The following is a 17,913-nucleotide window of genomic DNA, read 5'->3' as shown; positions in this document are numbered from 1 at the left end:
CTGATCATATACTAATGATAAATGTATCGGTCCGGAAAGCGGAAAGACAAGGACTGCACTTTTGTTTACGTTTAGTGACAGGTGAAGGGTGTGAAGCCACTTCTCTAGAATACATAGGCACGTTTGCAAGGACATGTAAAGGGAATTTATGTCTCTTGCTGTCACGAAAAATGCGATGTCGTCCGCATAGACATAGAGATGAACTTCCCGGCACAGTCGAATTGAACTCATCAAAAGGTTAAACAGTACAGGAGACAGAACAGCCCCCTGGGGCACCCCTCTTGTCTGATCCAACTTTGTTGAAGAAAATCCGTTTTGAAAACCATACAATTTTCTGTTTCTTAGAAATGCAAAAATCCATGTAATATATTTCGGAAAATTGTAGTACTGTAATTTGTCCAGTAGTAGTGGGTACTCGACACTGTCATAAGCTTTCGCCACACCAAGAGTCACTAAAGCACTCAATTCGTTTCTATTCCGAGCAAGTTGAATACGGCTTTCCATGTCTACATGCGCGCACCAAATGGAGAGACCAGGTCGGAAACCTATTCACTTGGGCTCAGTAACGAATTTTTAGATATATGATCCGTCATGCGATCATATAGAACTATTTCAATAAGTTTTACCATATTTGACGTAAGAGAAATAGGCCGAATATTGTCAAGATTGTAGCCAGCTCCTTGTTTTTTAAGTAGCGGAATTATTTTGGCTGTCCTCCATTCTTGAGGAATCCAAGAATTTTTTAGATAATAATTCACTGTGTTCAGAAGTTCCTCAGGAGACATTGCAAACAAAATTTTTAGCATGACATTGGAAATGCCACCAGGACCTGGGGCTGAGACAGGCAAAGATGTAAGGATATTGGAAAGCTCTGGCATTGTGACTTCCACAAAGTCATCCGCGATGGGAGGTCTTAATGGCCCATTTGGCAAACATGATGTTAAGCGTTGTGCTAAGCCCTTTGCTATGAATTCTAATGAAGCAGACATCTCGCGTGGTGAAAGAATTACCGACTCAATATTCACTGGTCTTGGTATAAATTTTCTATGCCGAAGGAATCTGAATAGAACTTTTTTGTTGTTAGGCTTAGAGAGGAATGCATGATGTTTTTCATTATATTCGTCTTAGGCATGTGATACTGTTCTCTTGAATGTTGCAGATGCAAACTTATAATCACTCCAGTTATTCGGAGACTGATTGTAAAGTAGTTTTTCCAAGCAGCTTTTCGTCGTCTATATTCCCGCGTGCATTCCGAATTCCTCCAAGGAGAGTGAGTACTTTTATCTTTGGTGACATTAAACTGAGACCTTTTATAGGAACTTTTTCATACAGCGCAAAGGCTCATGGCTTTGATGTCATCCTGCACCGTTATCTGGGAGTTGAGGGTCGCTTTTAAAATACTCTGAAATTTCTGTTAATTGACAAAAGTGCGCGCTGGAGACTCTAAAGAAGTAAGAGGGCACACAATATCAAACCGAATGGGTAGATGGTCACTGTTTGAGGTAGAGTCGACTGTAGACCAGGAAGTGACGGACATCCTCCAACTGGCAAATGTTAGATCCAATGCTGATTGATAAAGGCCTTGAATAAACGTAACTGCTTTCGTATTTAGGCAACAAAAATTTTGATTATTAGCCCAATCCAATTATCTCTTTCCACATGAGTCTCTTCTGAAACCCCAAGCCACATGATGCGAATTAAAGTCTCCCGCTATCACAATTTCTTTCCTACACGATTTTACAACGGTATCAAGAAATCTAATGTGTTAACACCTGCGGGAAAATATACATTAACTAATGAAAACGGGGAACAACCAGGAATATTTACATCTAATGCTAATATCTCGCACTCCGTTGGCATATACTGATATGATATGTTTGCTTTGTGGCATATTTTAGTTGTTATCAAGAACGCAAGTCCTCCGCCTCTCGATGGACGGTCCAATCTAAATAAACGATATTCTCTTATGCTGAAATCTTGGCCATTTGAGAGCCAAGTCTCCTGCAAAAGAATAATCTCGGGAGAAAATTGTGAACAAAAATATATTAAATCTGTAGCTGCAGAGATAACGGAACGGCAGTTCCACTGTAATACCTTTAAAACACCTATGATGAATTAATGCCTACTTTAGAAATCACCTGCTCTAAAATACTGTCTTTTAAAAAATCTCTCTTCGAAAGACTGTCTTTACCGTCTTTAGTGGGTTTGATTGAGGGATAGAACTTGAAGAATTAGGGTTAGCATCTGTCTTGGAAAGACTATCTTTAACAACTTTTTTGGTTTTTGAGTGCGGGACAGAGGTGGATGAATTATCATTAGGTGATCTTGTGCGTTTCAGTGTCGGAAGACCCATTTCTACATCCTGGTTGTTTTCTGACACTGATCCAGATAACCGTTAGTTGTCGGTCTGCTGAGTTGAAGTTGATTGCCGTGTATTTTCAACGTTTTCTGCAATGATTGGCGAGGGATCTATTAGCTGCCCAGCGTTTGATGTAAGAGGATGTGGAGGAGTCTGTAAGCTAGTGTTAGAACTCGCTACAGAACTGAAAAGCTGAATCATTTGAGATGTCATCACATGAGCTGGAGTCTCCGACAGGTTTGATGTTAGTCGTTCCATAGCTTTTGACAGTGCTTTTTCGACAGCTATCACAATAGCATCGGAAAGGGTGGAGTCTGCAACCATTTGTTGGTGGGCTGTCACTCCTGCATATCCCTTAGATCTTCCCTGGACCTCAGCAACAGCATCACGGCGTGATCAACGTCTCCTTTCGATTACTTCTATAATTTGAAGTGCCTGTGTTCTCACAGGACAATTGGACTAGTTAGCGGGGTGACCACCACTACAGAGACAGCATTTCTCTTCTTCGGACGAGCAATCACTAAAATTGTGGTTGTCACCGCAATTACGGCAACGTGGCGCAGATCTGCAGCCCCTCACATTGTGACCGAATCGCCAACAGTTGGCGCATTGGAGAATGCGTGGAGCCAGAGCTTCAACCTTGTATATTAGGGGCCAGACTTTGATTTCTGTCGGACGCATTGTCCCAGCACATGTGATTATTACTGACTCAGTTGGAGTCTTCTTATTGTCAATCACTCGGCTACACCGGTACACGGAGATGACACCAGCCACCGTGAACATCTCTAAAATCTCTTCCGGGGTTAAACTGACGTCTACACCTCGTACAATGCCTCTAGAGCATGCAAGATGCGGTGGGACAAAACATCTCACCGGATGTTAAGCGAACGTTGAGCGATTTAGCAGTTCCTTGGCACAGTTGTGGTCTGGCGAGCAACATAATATACCTCCCCTGCCGAACTGGCGGACCTCTGTGATCTATCGGAAGTGGGTTGACGACTTCTGCAATTCCACCTGAATCGTCTTGGGGTTTTTCATGTTGATTATACCCCCGTCGGTAGGCACCATGACCACGGGAACGTTGCCGGTTCCACCGCGGAGAAAAAATTCAAGCGGTAGCTCCTAGGGAGCGACCGAGGCTGACCACGGGGAAGCCCCGAGGCCAGGTGATGAGACAGACATCAAGCAAGGCTGACTAACTCAAAAACACATAAGAAATATTCAAACGGAAACAGAAAGAGTAACGTAAAAGAGCAAGGTGAACAATGAAAATACCACCCGATACTTGACCTAAGCCCCCAAAGCAAGAGATGCTATTACGGCGATCGAACGCAGGAACGCAGGCGGACGCTGCACAAGAAAGACGATAAAAAAAAGCTCCGTCGGAGCCAGCTCCTCGAGCCAGCCGTCGGAGCTGGCTCGAGCAGAGAAGGAGCGCGCGGTCTTCTTTCTTCTCTTAGGCTCGACCCACTCTTGGCCTCGACCCACTACCTACAGGTGGCAATATCCCCCCTTCCGAACAAAAGCATCGCCTCGATGCTAAAAAATAGGCGTAGAAGACAAAGAAGGCTGGCAAAGGAAAAGTACACAAAAAAATGTAGCCGTCGCGCCGGCACAGTCAATGAACGAAGAAGCAAGCTCCCAAAGATAAATGATAAGCAGCAACAAAGAAGTGAATGAGAGAAAAAAGAAACGAAGACAAAAAAAAAGTTACGGACGCGCAATGTACAGCTTCATACGCACAACATGAACTATGTCTGAGGTCGATTGTCTTTGTGTCCTACTCCGGGTCTGCGATGTTGTGTCCGGAACAACTTCGTAGTTTACGTCACTGACGCGGCGGAGCACTTTATACGGACCGAAATACCGGCTCAGCAGCCCACGGTGGCGAACGGGGGTACACACCCAAACTTGGTCCCCGGGGTTGTAGGACACGTCCCTGTGGCGGATGTTGTAGCGTCGTGCGTCTGCCTGCTACTGCTGGCCGATGTGCAGCCGCGCGAGCTGCCGAGCTTCCTCAGCACGTTCTGCAAATTCCTCGGCGTCAGTTGTCAATAGGTCAGCGTCTTCACACGGCAGCATAGCGTCCAGCATCGTCTGGACTTCGCGACCGTAGAGAAGGCGAAAGGGCGTGAAGCGCGTCGTCTCTTGCACGGCGGTGTTATACGCGAAGGTCACGTAAGGCAAGATCTGATTCCATGTTTTGTGTTGAACGTAGATGTACATTGCGAGCATGTCTGTGTCCGTTTTATTCAGTCGCTCGGTAAGTCCGTTGGTCTGCGGATGGTACGCGGTCGTCTTGCGATGCCTGGTGTTGCTCAAGTCAAAAACTTCGTCCGCAAGCTGCGCGGTGAATGCTGTCCCTCTGTCTGTTATTACAGTGGAGGGAGCACCGTGACGCAAGACGATGTGGCGCATGAAGAACTGCGCTACCTCTGAGGCCGTGGCTCGTGGGATTGCCTGCGTCTCAGCATAGCGTGTTAAATAATCATTCGCGACGATCACCCATTTGTTGCCGTCGGCCGAGAGAGGAAACGGTCCGAGAATGTCCGTGCCGACTTGGTCGAAAGGCGTGTGAGGTGCTTCCATTTGCTGAAGTAAGCCAGCCGGTTTAACGGATGGTGTCTTGCGGCGCTGGCATTCACGACAGCCGTTAACGTACTGCTTGACGCTTGCCGAAGGCCCGGGCCAATAGTACATTTCGCTTGCTCTAGCGAGTGTTCGTGAAAAGCCTAAGTGGTCAGATGTCGGTTCGTCATGGCAAGCGAAGAGGATGTCGTCGCGCATGTCCCTTGGAACCACCAGGAGGTAAGCACGGCTGGTCGAACGAGCATTCTTCTTATAAAGTACGTTGTCTCGCAGACAGAAGGACGTCAGCGAGCGGGACAGATGGCGTGGTATGGTTGTGTCGCGGCCCTCTAAATGATCGATGGTCGGTCTAATCTCAGCGTCGTCACGCTGCCGTCTGCTCAAGTCGGACGAAGTAATGGCGCCCAGAAAGCCGTCATCATCCTCCGTTTCCTGACTGACAGGATAAATGGGTGCGCGGGACAGCGTGTCAGCGTCTTCATGCTTATGGCCAGACTTACAAATGATGGTGATGTCAAATTCCTGTAGCCGCAAACTCCACCGTGCCAGTCGTCCTGAAGGGTCCCGCATGCTGAAGGGACGGCCATAGAGATAGGGGCGAAACTTGATGATCGCCCACACGACCGCGAGGCACTCTTTCTCCGTAGTCGAATAATTCGCCTCGGCACGGGACAGGGAGCGGCTGGCATACGCTATAACTCTTTCCACTCCATCTTGAAGCTGGACGAGCACTGCGCCAAGTCCAATGCTGGTGGCATGGGTATGCACCTCCGTATCAGCATCATCGTCAAATTGTGCAAGAACGGGTGCTGACTGCAGGTGCTGTCGTAATTCAGCAGAAGCCGCCTGTTGGTCATTATGCCACACAAATGGCGTATCGTCCCTTGTAAGGCGTGTCAGGGGTTCCGCTATCTTCGAAAAGCCTTTAATAAACCGGCGATAGCAGGCGCACAAACAGAGGAAGCGCCGGATGGGCTTCTTATCGGCAGGAGCTGGAAACGTGGCCACAGCGGCAAGCTTGTCTGGATCGGGTCGGACCCCTTTGGCGCTTACTACATGCCCGAGGAACTTGAGCTCTTCGTAACCAAAGTGACACTTTTCGGGCTTAAGTGGGAGGTCTGCCGATCGGATGGCTTCTAGCACACTCCGTAGGCGGTGAAGATGCTGCTCGAACGTTTCAGAGAAGATGACCACATCATCCAGGTACACAAGACAGGCCTGCCACTTCAGTCAGACACGTCAGACAGGCCTGCCAACAGCAGGCCTGTAAGGCAGGCGAGCAGTAGTATAAGCAAGAGCACCAAGACAACTTCATAAACTTTAAAAACACCGTCCTGCTTTATTCTATGCGCTGCAACAATAAATCTAAGTTCACCGGCAACATGTCATTGTGTAAGGCAGCAACCAGCAAAATACAGTTTCCGGCCCCGTAACGCCGTTAAAACACGCCCGCGCAGAGCAGTGAGAAATGACGGAGCGAAAAGCTACAGAATGAGGACAAGGTTGGACGCACGCTAGATGGGCACACGGTAACTAAGACGCAGAGGCCGCGTGCACTGCAAAGAGGTTAAGTAAGCATGCCACAAGGAACGTTTGTGGGAGGTTTCTGTTCGGGGTCTCAGAGCAGTACATCGCCAGCCGCAACAGAACGCCTTGCACCAACGAAACGATATTCAGCAATTGGAAAATAACCCACACACGTGGTACAAAGGTTCCAAGCAATCGTTCAAAAACACCGGCAGCTTAATCTACGCCTCGGTGTGGCACACGCCTTTCGCACACCCGCTTGCTGCACTGGCCCACCAGTCTCCAAAGGTAATTAAAAGCTGTAAAAAATATTACCTTTAAAATAACAGAAATTATCTAGCAGCTGCCTTGCCAGAACAGTTCTGTACGGCTCTGTTTTACTTTAAAGGAAATTTTCTGTTTAAATAGAGTCATCTCTTTTGTATTACAGAAAAATTTGGTTTCTGTTTCAAAATTTTCTGGTATTTTGGAACTATTTTCTGTTTTATTTTACAAAAAATGACTGTTTAAGAACAGTTATTCATTTTTAGCCACAGAAAAGGTTCTTTTTTCTGTTTATATTTTTCTGTTATTTCACTTATTTTTTCTGCTTGAGTGTTCAGAAATTTGACGCGTAAGGACAATTTTCTATTGTGACGAATAGTGAGCGAACCAGTAGTGTTACTGAATCCAAGTTTCGGCACGGGAAGTTCTTTTCCTGAGGGTATTTTCCGCACGGGCGAGGAGAATTTCACTTCTCGGCACGTTGGCTGCAGCCGACACTGCTTGTTCTACTACTGCTTATCACTTCTAAACTCAATCTTCCTGTGAACTTCTCCTGTTTGGATTTTTTATTGTGCGTCATAGAATTTATACAACAAATATCCTCTAAACATTCCGTTTGTCTACAAACGAAAATTAGCCCACGTGGTAAACTTGAAAATATTTAACTGCAGCGCAAAAGACAAAGGTCACAAGTACCGATCGTGTGTGTCTCCGTTCTTTTGACTTTACTCGAATTTTTGCGCTGCTGCATAATGAGGTCGCACTTTTTCTGTGAGTGGCTGTAAGAACGAATTTGTAATTTACAGCATAGTAGAAGCAAACGATTTCTTTTTCATTTTATATCAAACGATTCTTGTACATATACATATGAAAACGGGCATATTAATAGAACTGCTTATGCGCACTAGGTTCAGAAAACAAGCAGCATCATTTTTCCTCCAGTTGTAAAACCAGCTTAAAGGTCAATTTCCCAGGCTATAGATGAGCTTGCGGTAGCCATGGATCACACGTGAGCGTAACGAGGGAAGAACAGAAGAAAATTTACATTCCCTTTCAAAGCAAGGCAAGCGAAGTAAATAAATACGCAGAGCTTACTGTTTAATAAGCACTGATACATCATTTACTGAACTCTCCCGACGCTGTCAGTGAAATGTTCTTTAGTTAGTGACCGCGTGTATTTATAGACAATTTCGTGACACACAATAGCATGAAGCTGGGTGTGCAGTCTGCATTATGTCACAGTGTCCAGATATTGTGAACTGCACATTGAAGAGATGTGCGTATTTTCAAAATGCAAATGCAATTGAATGCTTTTTATGTAAAATGAAGCTGTTCTAGAAAGTCAGATATTGATTTAAGTGTATCGTCGCTGATTACCAAAGTAGCAAAACTGTTCTCACCTGAAAATATTTTATTCGAATTTCATTCTAGCACTTTTTTTCTATGAACCAAGGAACCAGATGTTTCATGAAGTCACGCATGACAAAGAACAGGTGGCAGCTGTAACACTGTAGTAATTGATGCAACAAAGAATAGCCAGGCTGCAGTTGGTTTCGTACGAATATATAAATGTGCTTTATTATAAAGCAAGAAAAAATCACGGATAAATAAGTCACATGAAAACAAAACAAACAGCGAACGTCTTATTACTCCACACGAGAACTAGCTTACATATCAAAGCATAATTGTGCTGAAAAATTGCCTAAAGTGGCCTCGGCAGTACATTGTTGAACATTTTTGCTTTCAAACTCAATCTTGAAGACACCTGAATATAGAGTTAACTGTTGGCGCGAGGTCTTGCCGCTTGCTTGAGGGCTGCGCCTTGGTTCCTCTCTCAGGGTGTCAGGTGCGTCTGCCCTGAAAAACAACAGTGGTGCTTTATTATACATATGGCAGCCGCATGATTGTACAGAGCTCAGTCAGGCACTCTAGCACAAGATTCCTTTGTGGCAAGTGTACTCAACAAAGCCTTGCCGTTCGGGCGTATCTGAGTAGCGTGTGCGAAGCCACTTATAACAGCCCTCGCCATGGGACAAAATTCACATGCACCCACACACACACAACACATGCGCACACAACACGTACAAAACACACACAGAGAGCACACGCAACGCCCATACACACAACAAAACTACCCAACAAACACATGCACACAATACAGACACTACTGCGCGTTGGTGGTCGCTGTTTGTTTCAAAAATGTAGAAGCCTATACAGCACATTGCACTGACAAACCTTATTTTATTGCTGTTAGTATTGCGGGTGTTTATTACGTACATCTCCCTCATCTGTATATTATCATCAGCATTACACTTTTGCCTATCCTCTTCTTCGCTTGTATCTGTGATCATCGTCAGCACGTATGGGCTGTGCTATTTCGCTGACGAGCTCCCGGACTTAATAAACGTCGTCTCAACCGAGACATCATACGTGGTGACCAGTGGCGTAGCCAGAAATTTTGTTCGGGGGTGGGGGGTTGGAGTGCGGCCTCCTCCTTATAGAATTTGTCGAGGGATCAAATGCATGAATAATCACTGCATTGCCAATGCTATTGTATATTAGATGCTGCAAACGAATTATTGAACGCTATGCGCTGTCAAGTAAAATATGTAGTTTTTCATAAAAGAATATATTCGTATGCCCCAAAAATTGTAGCGTAAATAACTGATATCAATGCTTCCGCGTTTTTTGCATATTTAATAAGTAAAGAAAATATCACACGAACTTTAGAACTATATCAGTTCGAAACCCGAAAAGCAGTGCATTCAGTTGATATGAAAAACGTAAAGGCCATGAAATGAATAAGTTGAGGACGAATTTGATGAATCTGTCATTCAAGAACCTTGTTTACAGTTTTGTACATATGCAATGGCCGGGAAAAAAACCTCAATGACGCTGTCCCTCCTTGCAATAGATTGCGCAGGAGCAGTTGTAACCGGTCGTGTATTGTAATTACACCGAGATTATACTCACAACAGTGAGTACAAATAAAAAGTAGGAGTTCTGCAAAATATGCATTAGACATACGAATATAGAATGGAATCAACAAATGCGAAGATACAACTCGGTAAAGGGCAAAAAAGAGTCGCTGGAAACAAAGTTCACTGTTTGTATACCCAAAACCACGCAACAATATATTTAAAAGTACGTATAAGTCTCCAATAAATCTACGTATTTAAGCAAACGTCACAGTATATAATGCGTCAAACAAGACAAATAAACGTGTTGCGCAGTCACAGATAGTAAACTTTGCGCACAGAAAGACAGATGATTCAGGCAAGAACGAAACTATGATCGCAGAAATCGTGACATGTACTCGGGCCATGCGGCGGTCGCGACAGCACCATATGGGTAGAATAATAGAAGAATAGTGGAGAAATCAGTACAAATATCTGTAATTTAACTGCGTGCACAGCGCCAACAATTATTCTGCACCCAAATAAAGGACGGTATTGCTTCGTTTCAAAAAAGAAATAAAATCAGGTAGCTAAAAAAGTTGTCGCAGTTTCACCTGAAAGGCGAAGCATCAATTGCGATAGCAAATTTGAAGAGAGCTATACGGAGTAATGATAGCAGCTTTATCAGCTGTATAAACTTGGACATGCAGCAGCACCGGCAACACGCAGAACTGTTGTCGACGCCGCCGGCGTTTTGCCCGCGTTCGCTCAAAATGCGTGCGGCGTTGGTGACTGTTGCCGGAGCCTCTGATATAAATAGGCACTTGGTGCCGCGGCTAAACGTCGCCTGCCTTCCCTGCCCCCCCCCCCTCCTCCACAGCCTTTCGCGCGTCGGAAGAACGTACGTTTACTCTACATATATGGTGATTGTAGAGGAGGAAAGAGACGCCTACTTCTGCAGCCCTTAAGGGAGCACAGCGCAGAACGCGCGTTTGTTCTCCGCCGTGCGTTCACTCCCCGTGAAAGCGCGCGTCCCTCGCGCTCTTTCACTCGCACATACAGCGTTCGGCGGCGCGCGGCGACGATTTCATCTCCATTGACGTCATACGGAACCTCACGGCGACGGCGACGGCGACGGCGACGCCGACGGCAGAAATCTGCTTTTGAGTGTCCATATAATTGCTATCGCAATAAAAGGAAAGAAAAGGACAAACGAAAGCCACAGATGATGTAGCAAGTTGAACTACCCAATATCCGAGTGTGTTTTAGGCAAACGCCGCGTGGGCCGGGCTTTCAATAAGCAAGGTCGGTCAAAATTGGTTATTGATGTCCTAGTAATTTTTATATTCGCATGATAACTTTGATCATGATGCAAACTGCTAGAATAAACAACGAAAATTTGTGCGGTTTTGAAAGCTAATGAACAGTCATACGTTTTCATAATTAAAAGCTTATGGACCTGAAGGAACAGAGACTTTTACTTGCATTGATTTTTTTTGCTTCGCTATCTAAAGGACAACCTTCTCATGGCGGAGAAGTTGAGCGAAGCGGTCAATGACTTCGGAAACGTTGATGCCGACGTCTCTGGGTGTATAGAAGCGCCAGCCTAACCATGCGTTCCACAGACATTGTAGAGCGCAAGTAGTTTTTTTTATTAAACTCTTGTTAAAAATATTCTCTCTGCGCTGGCTGTGGTCACTGGAAGTTTGACTAGAATCTCCAGCAGTATTTACACATTTACATAGAACCTGCAGTGGCAATGAGAGATGGGCATCTATTCCGGTGCTAAAACCTAAAACACTCCCTCGATGTCGTTGGCCTACTTGTTTAGGTACCTTGCACAAACAGTAGGCTGTTCGATTACAGCGATGTCCGTCGTTTCGTTAGGAAGTATGGAGAAGCAGCCTGCTTTTGCATCTAGACTTTCTTTGATAATTTCACCACAAATTTCTATAATTTGGTTTTGTGCATCTTGACTTACATACGCGGCATTACTGTGGCAACCTTCCAAATTGTTATTCAGATATGTATCTCCACAATCAGCTCGCATACGAAGAAGCGCTCTGAAAATACCTGTATTTTCAGCGGGGGCTATGCTTAAATCCATAGGGCCACTGTCCCTGTGGCCACGGAGAGCCAGACCTTGTCGCCCACTAAAAAAATGTCACAGTTTCGCCCTCAGGGCGAAGCAATGAATGCGATAGCAACACAGCAATGTCATACGAAGTAAGGTGAGCGGCTTTGGTAGCAATATGAATTTTAGTAAACATGAGCTGATTAAGTAAGCAGGTGTGCTGCGGCGTAAGTAGACCGACATGAAGAGAGACTCGATGACCACGAGAAGGCGCGTGTGAAACGGTGGTGTTGATGAGAAGCGCTGCCCGTGGGCAGCGCGTGCGAAGGGACACACCTGTAGCGCTGCACTGCTGACCCGGGCAGCATTGCATGTGTAGCGTGCGTTGGAAAATGTGGCCCGACTATTACTAACTGATTTAACAAGCGTGGTGTGAGCGCGCACAAACAAACATGAGGAGATCACACTGAAAGACTGCAGACAACGGCTGTCAAAACGCTGGCAGCAAGCGCATACGCCGCAGCAACGGGCGAAGGTACAGCGGTGAGCACTGTTAGGGTGAACACGCGAGCGCGTGGCCGACGGCACTATCAGCGCCGCGTAACAGCCATCGTTGAAAACATTGCACATGCGCAGCATGTGCTTTGCGAAACACTCTTTCCACCGCGCGCATCACGTCATCGATACGCTTGTTCGTCGTCTGCTAGCCGCATTTTTTGTTCGCTGAGCTGATACCTTCTGCATTTCAAGGTCCATCTGGATTGAAGATTGGCGCGTGAAGGAAAAAAGTGAGTGTAAGAGGGATAATTATTAAACTTTTTATTCAAGAAAATTGCACTTTTGCAATTCAAGTTAAACAAGACCATGAGAACAAATATAAAAACATGAGCAAATCTAATAGCGAGTCATGTGACCACTTACAGCAACGACTGCAGCTATTCTGGACGGTAACGAGTCGTAAAGTGATCGAACATATTCCCGATCGGCTTTCAGCCTTTCCCACTCGTTGCTGACTTGCGCCCACAACTGGTCCGAAGTCGCGGAATAAAGGGGCTTCCTTGCCAAAGAAGCTTTCAGACGGCCCCACACGTTTTCTATCACATTCAGGTCCGCTCCTTTCGGAGGCCATTCCAGTAGCTGCATGTGCTGCTCCGCCTGGAACTCCTTGACAGCCCGCGCCGTGTGTATCGGTGACCGGTCCTGTTGGAACAGGTAATCACCGTCTGGGAATAAACTGCTCGCATATGGCAACAGCACATTGTTCAAAATGTTGCAGTATTGTTCCGACGATAAGTGTCCACGTATACGTTGCAGGGGCCCTAAACCATATCTTGAAACAGCACCCCACACGTTCACACTCGATCTCCCACTGGCAGAAACACCTTGCACGTTGTCCGGGTCGTTCCTGCGTGGCATTGTGACGTTAACTAAAACAATTGCTTTTCAAAGCAGGAAGTTTGCCTCACCGTGTGCCTGGTAGTCTCCAAACACGCCATCTTTGGTCTTGTCGCATCGAAAACGTCAACTCATCCGAAAAGGTGACGCGACCCCACTCTTCTGATGTCCATGCTTCGTGCAGCTCAGCGAACTGCCGTCGTGCGTCCTTGTTTGCCGCCGTTAGTAGTGGCTTCTGCGCTGCGACGCGACTGTGAAGGCCCGCAGTACGCAGGCGACGTCGAACAGTGGTGTCCGAAACGTCCAAATCCAAGTCCTCGCGTATTGCTGGGGCTGGCAAGAAAGGGTTACGAACAGCAGCTGCAACTATGAGGGCGTCTTCATCGTCTGTGGTAGCTTTAGGGCGGCTCGCGCGGGGTGCATCCTGAATGCGACCTTCATACTTGTAGGCTTGAATTATCCTGTTCACAGTCTTCAGGGGCCTATTAACTAAAGCGCCAATATACCGCTGGGAATAACCTTTCAGGGAAAGATAGACAATTGAGCGCCGTTCATCATCGGGAACCCTAGCCATAATACGATCTGGCGACAGAATGAACGGCTGCGAAAGATTTTTGGTTGTTTTATATACGGCGTTGCATGCACAACAACTTTGAAGGGAACGAATAGACACGCCCCCATAGATATACAAGTTTTTTTGTTTTGTTCTGTTCAAGCACAGATGTTTAAAGAAATCTTAAAATGCAGGATGCATGGGCTTAGAAAACAAAAATGCGGCTAGCAGACGACGAACAAGTGCATTCATGACGTCATGCGCGCGGTGGAACAATTATTTCGCGGAAGGCGTGATGCGCATGCGCAATGTTTCCAGTGATGACCGTAACGGGGCGCTGACAGTGCCGTCGGCCACGCGCTCGCGTGTTCACCCTAACAGTGCTCACCGCTGTACGTGCGGTCTATCGCTTCAACGGAAACTGAGCGGCGAATGCACGGCGCATAAAGGTCAGAGCCGTGTGGAGATAAGCGACGAGCGCGGTTGTTGGCAGAGTAGAAGTGCGCCCCCCCCCCCCCCCCCCGCTCCCTCCGGCGCTGGCTTCCCGCTTCCTTGCTTGCGCGTGGGAGATTGAGTGCCTTCGCTCTCCGTGATAGCGCGCGTCCCCGCAAGCGTCCGTTCGGCCATACGGCGCGCGGCGAAGATTTTATCTATAGGTAACCTCACGGTGACGGTGACGCCGACGGCAGAAATCCGGTTGAAGCGTCCATATAATTGATATCGCAATAAAATTCCTCAATAATAGGTCGTTCACTTTCTTCTGTTCTCTCAATCTTACTTTGCCTGCCCTGGTCCAGCTGGTCGATCACATTAGGCAGGCTTTCTGAAAATGTTTGGAGAATATTATCAGCTGCTAGCTGACACTCACCGTGATATTTAGTAATTTCATGTGTGTGGAACATTGCGAGCGCGTGCTTCCATTCCTGGAACGGCTTGGACACGAGGGCTCCAGTGCGCGCAGGTTGGCCCAAGTTAATAAGAACATTAACCCCATTAAGATCCAGAATTGAAAATCTTTTAAAGCACGTCTTTGGAAATGTCAGCGCACCTTTCGCTTCAAAAGTTTATCAGAACTTTAACCCGTAAAGTTTCGTAATTGAAATCCATGCGCTCCGTAGATTCCGTGGCCGCTGCGAGATGCCGCAACGCACCCGCTCGCTATCGAAAAGCCCTTGAAAGTTTGTGCTTGGATGGGGCTCCTTGTGTTACGTGACTCCAGTTGCAAGGGCGTTGCTACAAAATCCAGCCCGAGCGCGCAATGTTCGTGCCGAAATGTCTTTTCGAGTGTGAAGAAGACATTGTAGACAAAATTCAGAATGATTCCCGGCGTCGGTGGTAGTTTTGGTCGGCGGTGCATGCCAGCACTAAAGAATTTCGGGGGGGGGGGAGGGGCTGAAGCCCCATCAGCCCCCCCCCCCCTGGCTACGCCCCTGGAGGTGACTGTTCGATCCTACGTCCTCTGCCCGTCGGGTCTGCCTCTTGGAGCTTCGTTCAGGTCGCCGCTGGCGCCCACTGTCGGCCAACATGCCGGAGGACGTGCAGCCTGGCGCCCCTGCTGCCACCATTCCGACATCTCAAGTCACACCTTCCTTTATCCTCAACAACCACCAACGTGACCCCCATCCCTTCGCTGGTCTTCGCGGAGAAGATGTGGAAGACTGGTTGGACGATTATGAGCGAGTCAGTTCAGGTGGGCTGATCTTCTTAAACTCCGCCATGACTCCTTCTATCTGCCTGGTGTGGTGAAGACGTGGTTCTTTAACCACGAGATTGACTTGACCGACTGGACTCGCTTCAAGCACCAGCTTCGCGAAGTATTCGGCACACCGGCCTTTGCTCGCAAACAACACCTGGGCGAGTAATACACATCGTACGCCGAGGACGTCCTTGTACTCTGCCGACGTGTGAATTCTTCAATGACGGGGTCGGAAAGGATACGCCACATTCTCAAAAGCATTGGTACTCTCGCCTTCAATGCCCATGCCACGAAGAATCCGGCTACCGTCACTGAAGTCTTCACGATTTGTCAGCGCCTCGATCAGCTCGAGTCTGTCCGCCTACAGCCCGATGTTGACGAAACCTATTCTACGGTGGACCAAGATGTACGTACAATGATACGCACGCTCATGCGCGAAGAATTGCAATCGATGGGCTTACACTTGCCTTCGACGTGTCCCAGCCAGCCGTTTGGTGCGTCATTGCGTGACGTTATCAGGGAATAACTGGTATCCTTGTCCTGCGCTGCGCCAATACAATACAATACAATTGCGAACTCGGGCTGGATTTTGGGGCAACGCCTTTCCAACTGGAGTCACGTAACACAAGGAGCCCCATCCAAGCACAAACTTTCAAGGGCTTTTCGATAGCGAGCGGGCGCGTTGCGGCATCTTGTAGCAACGGGCGTTACAGAGCCTGTCGGGCTCTGTAACGCGCCTGCGACTTTTAAGCACATGATTGACACCTTGCTGCGTGGCCTCAAATGGAAGACTTGCCTTTGTTACCTGGACGACATTGTGATCTTTTTATGCACATTTCCTCAGCACCTGCAACGCTTGGATGAAGTTTTGAAGTGCATCGACCACGCTGCTCTTCAGCTGAACACCAAGAAATTCGGTTTCTCCAGCAAAGCCATTACGATCCTGGGTCCCGACGTGAGCAGGGACGAAATTCAGCCGGAGCATGACAATATTGCCGTAATCCTTCGCTTTTTTAGGCCTCCGTCGACAACTCGCACACTTTAAGTTGGACGATGGCGTGCTGTAACGCCGCATTCACCATCTTGACGGACAACGCTGGTTGCCAGTTCTACCGCGCTCTCTTCGACTTCATCTCTTCAACGCCTTTCACGATGATTTGACAGCTGGCCACCTTGGTTTTCATAAAATGGCAACTCTGGTTCAGCAAGTCGAAGCAGTCGCTGCTTCTCAAGGAAGTAGTCAAGTGGTGAACCAGACCTCAAACGGTAGAACAGCGCCTGGTCCCATCGCTGTACGCTATTTGTTTTGAATGTAGACAGGAAGTTCTCTTTCCACATGTACCAAGGTTCGCAAACATGCTCTATGAACCGCAACTCATGCCAGTTTCTCGCTACACTACTAGAAATTGTCGCATGTTTAAGACCCGATCTTGGTCAGACAGCCAACCGTTGTATTTCGCTGCGGCCTAATAAAAAGTGATCCATCCTTCTGGGTTATGAGAAGACCCATCACAAGTTTCAGGCCGTAAAATTTCGACTGGGTGGTTTCTGTTGGGACGTAAAGCTCACAGGAGAGTTTCCGCCATGGCCTTCTGCTGCAAAAATTACTGTTTTTGCGTCGCTATGGCCCGAAGAATTGTTGACCTCTCGCCATATGACGAGCTGATGAGTAGCAGCTCGTCATCAGTACCAGCAATCAGTACCAGCTGATTAAACAGGCCAACTGGGATGTTCACCTTCGCCGTACCTTGTTTAGCAAGCTCTTCGGACGACACAGATGATCTATCCAGGACAAGATCCAGGAGCTCACCCGTTGCTGTGTCCACAGGCAGGTCGACCGCAGAATCATCCAGGACTTGGTAACCTTTGAATACCGCTCGGTCGTTGTACTTCTCCACGAAAAACGTCACCCACATCTTCGCTTACTTTTGGGCTGCGCTAAAATATGTAATAAGCTCGCACATATCAAACAAGCGTCATATCGCCATTTCTAACTTCATTATTCTCTTCTATCTCACCGCTGCCACCGATGTTCTCAGACTTCTCTTTCGATACGCCTTAATGCAAAAAGCAACAAAAACAATATGAAGACATGGTATATCCATTGCATTAACGTGCAGCTGGCTTTCATGCAACTGAAATATAAGACAAAGTGAAGATTGTTTCCCAGCAATGCAGGCTAGTTGCGCTCAAAACATATGACAGGCTTCCAGGCATCACGGCATCTAAGCTTCGCGCGGCCACGCTTGGTTCATACAAGCTTCGCGGATTGCTGCTGTAACATTCTAACGCGTTCACCCTTTGGATGGAGGGCCCCCTTATAGTCTACCACGCAATCTCTTACTATATGGACGCCTGTTCTGTCAGCGCGTTTTCTGGACCACCTCTACTATCTATAAGCGCTCAAAACGCCGCGCAGACGCACACGGCTTCAAAGGCATAACTATATTCATCGTGAGTACCGTGTAAATCGAGCTCTCGTGTGTCGTATGCACTGCGTCTCGTTTTCTGTAACACTGAACCTCAGAAATGAAAACAGAAATCGGAATCCACGCTTCC

General features: G+C 47.2%; 1 protein-coding gene across 1 annotated transcript in view; it reads right to left on the bottom strand.

Moving 5' to 3' along the window:
* The window catches only part of LOC125944032 (uncharacterized), a 155,072-nt gene extending 141,289 nt beyond the window's left edge, over window positions 1-13,783 (bottom strand). Inside the window, exons 1-2 of the mRNA XM_049663761.1 lie at window positions 13,177-13,783; window positions 12,861-13,115 (exon numbers count right to left, since the gene is read on the bottom strand). Coding sequence (XP_049519718.1) covers window positions 12,861-13,115; window positions 13,177-13,679 — 758 coding nt within the window. The 5' untranslated portion in view covers window positions 13,680-13,783. The remainder of the gene's footprint in view (window positions 1-12,860; window positions 13,116-13,176) is intronic.
* Between the last annotated feature and the right edge of the window lie 4,130 nt (window positions 13,784-17,913).

The sequence above is a fragment of the Dermacentor silvarum genome, chromosome 1 (assembly GCF_013339745.2).
Source record: "Dermacentor silvarum isolate Dsil-2018 chromosome 1, BIME_Dsil_1.4, whole genome shotgun sequence".
Classification (NCBI taxonomy): domain Eukaryota; kingdom Metazoa; phylum Arthropoda; class Arachnida; order Ixodida; family Ixodidae; genus Dermacentor; species Dermacentor silvarum.
The sequence above is the reverse complement of the archived record's forward strand: the minus strand, read 5'-3'. Positions and strand labels throughout refer to the sequence as shown.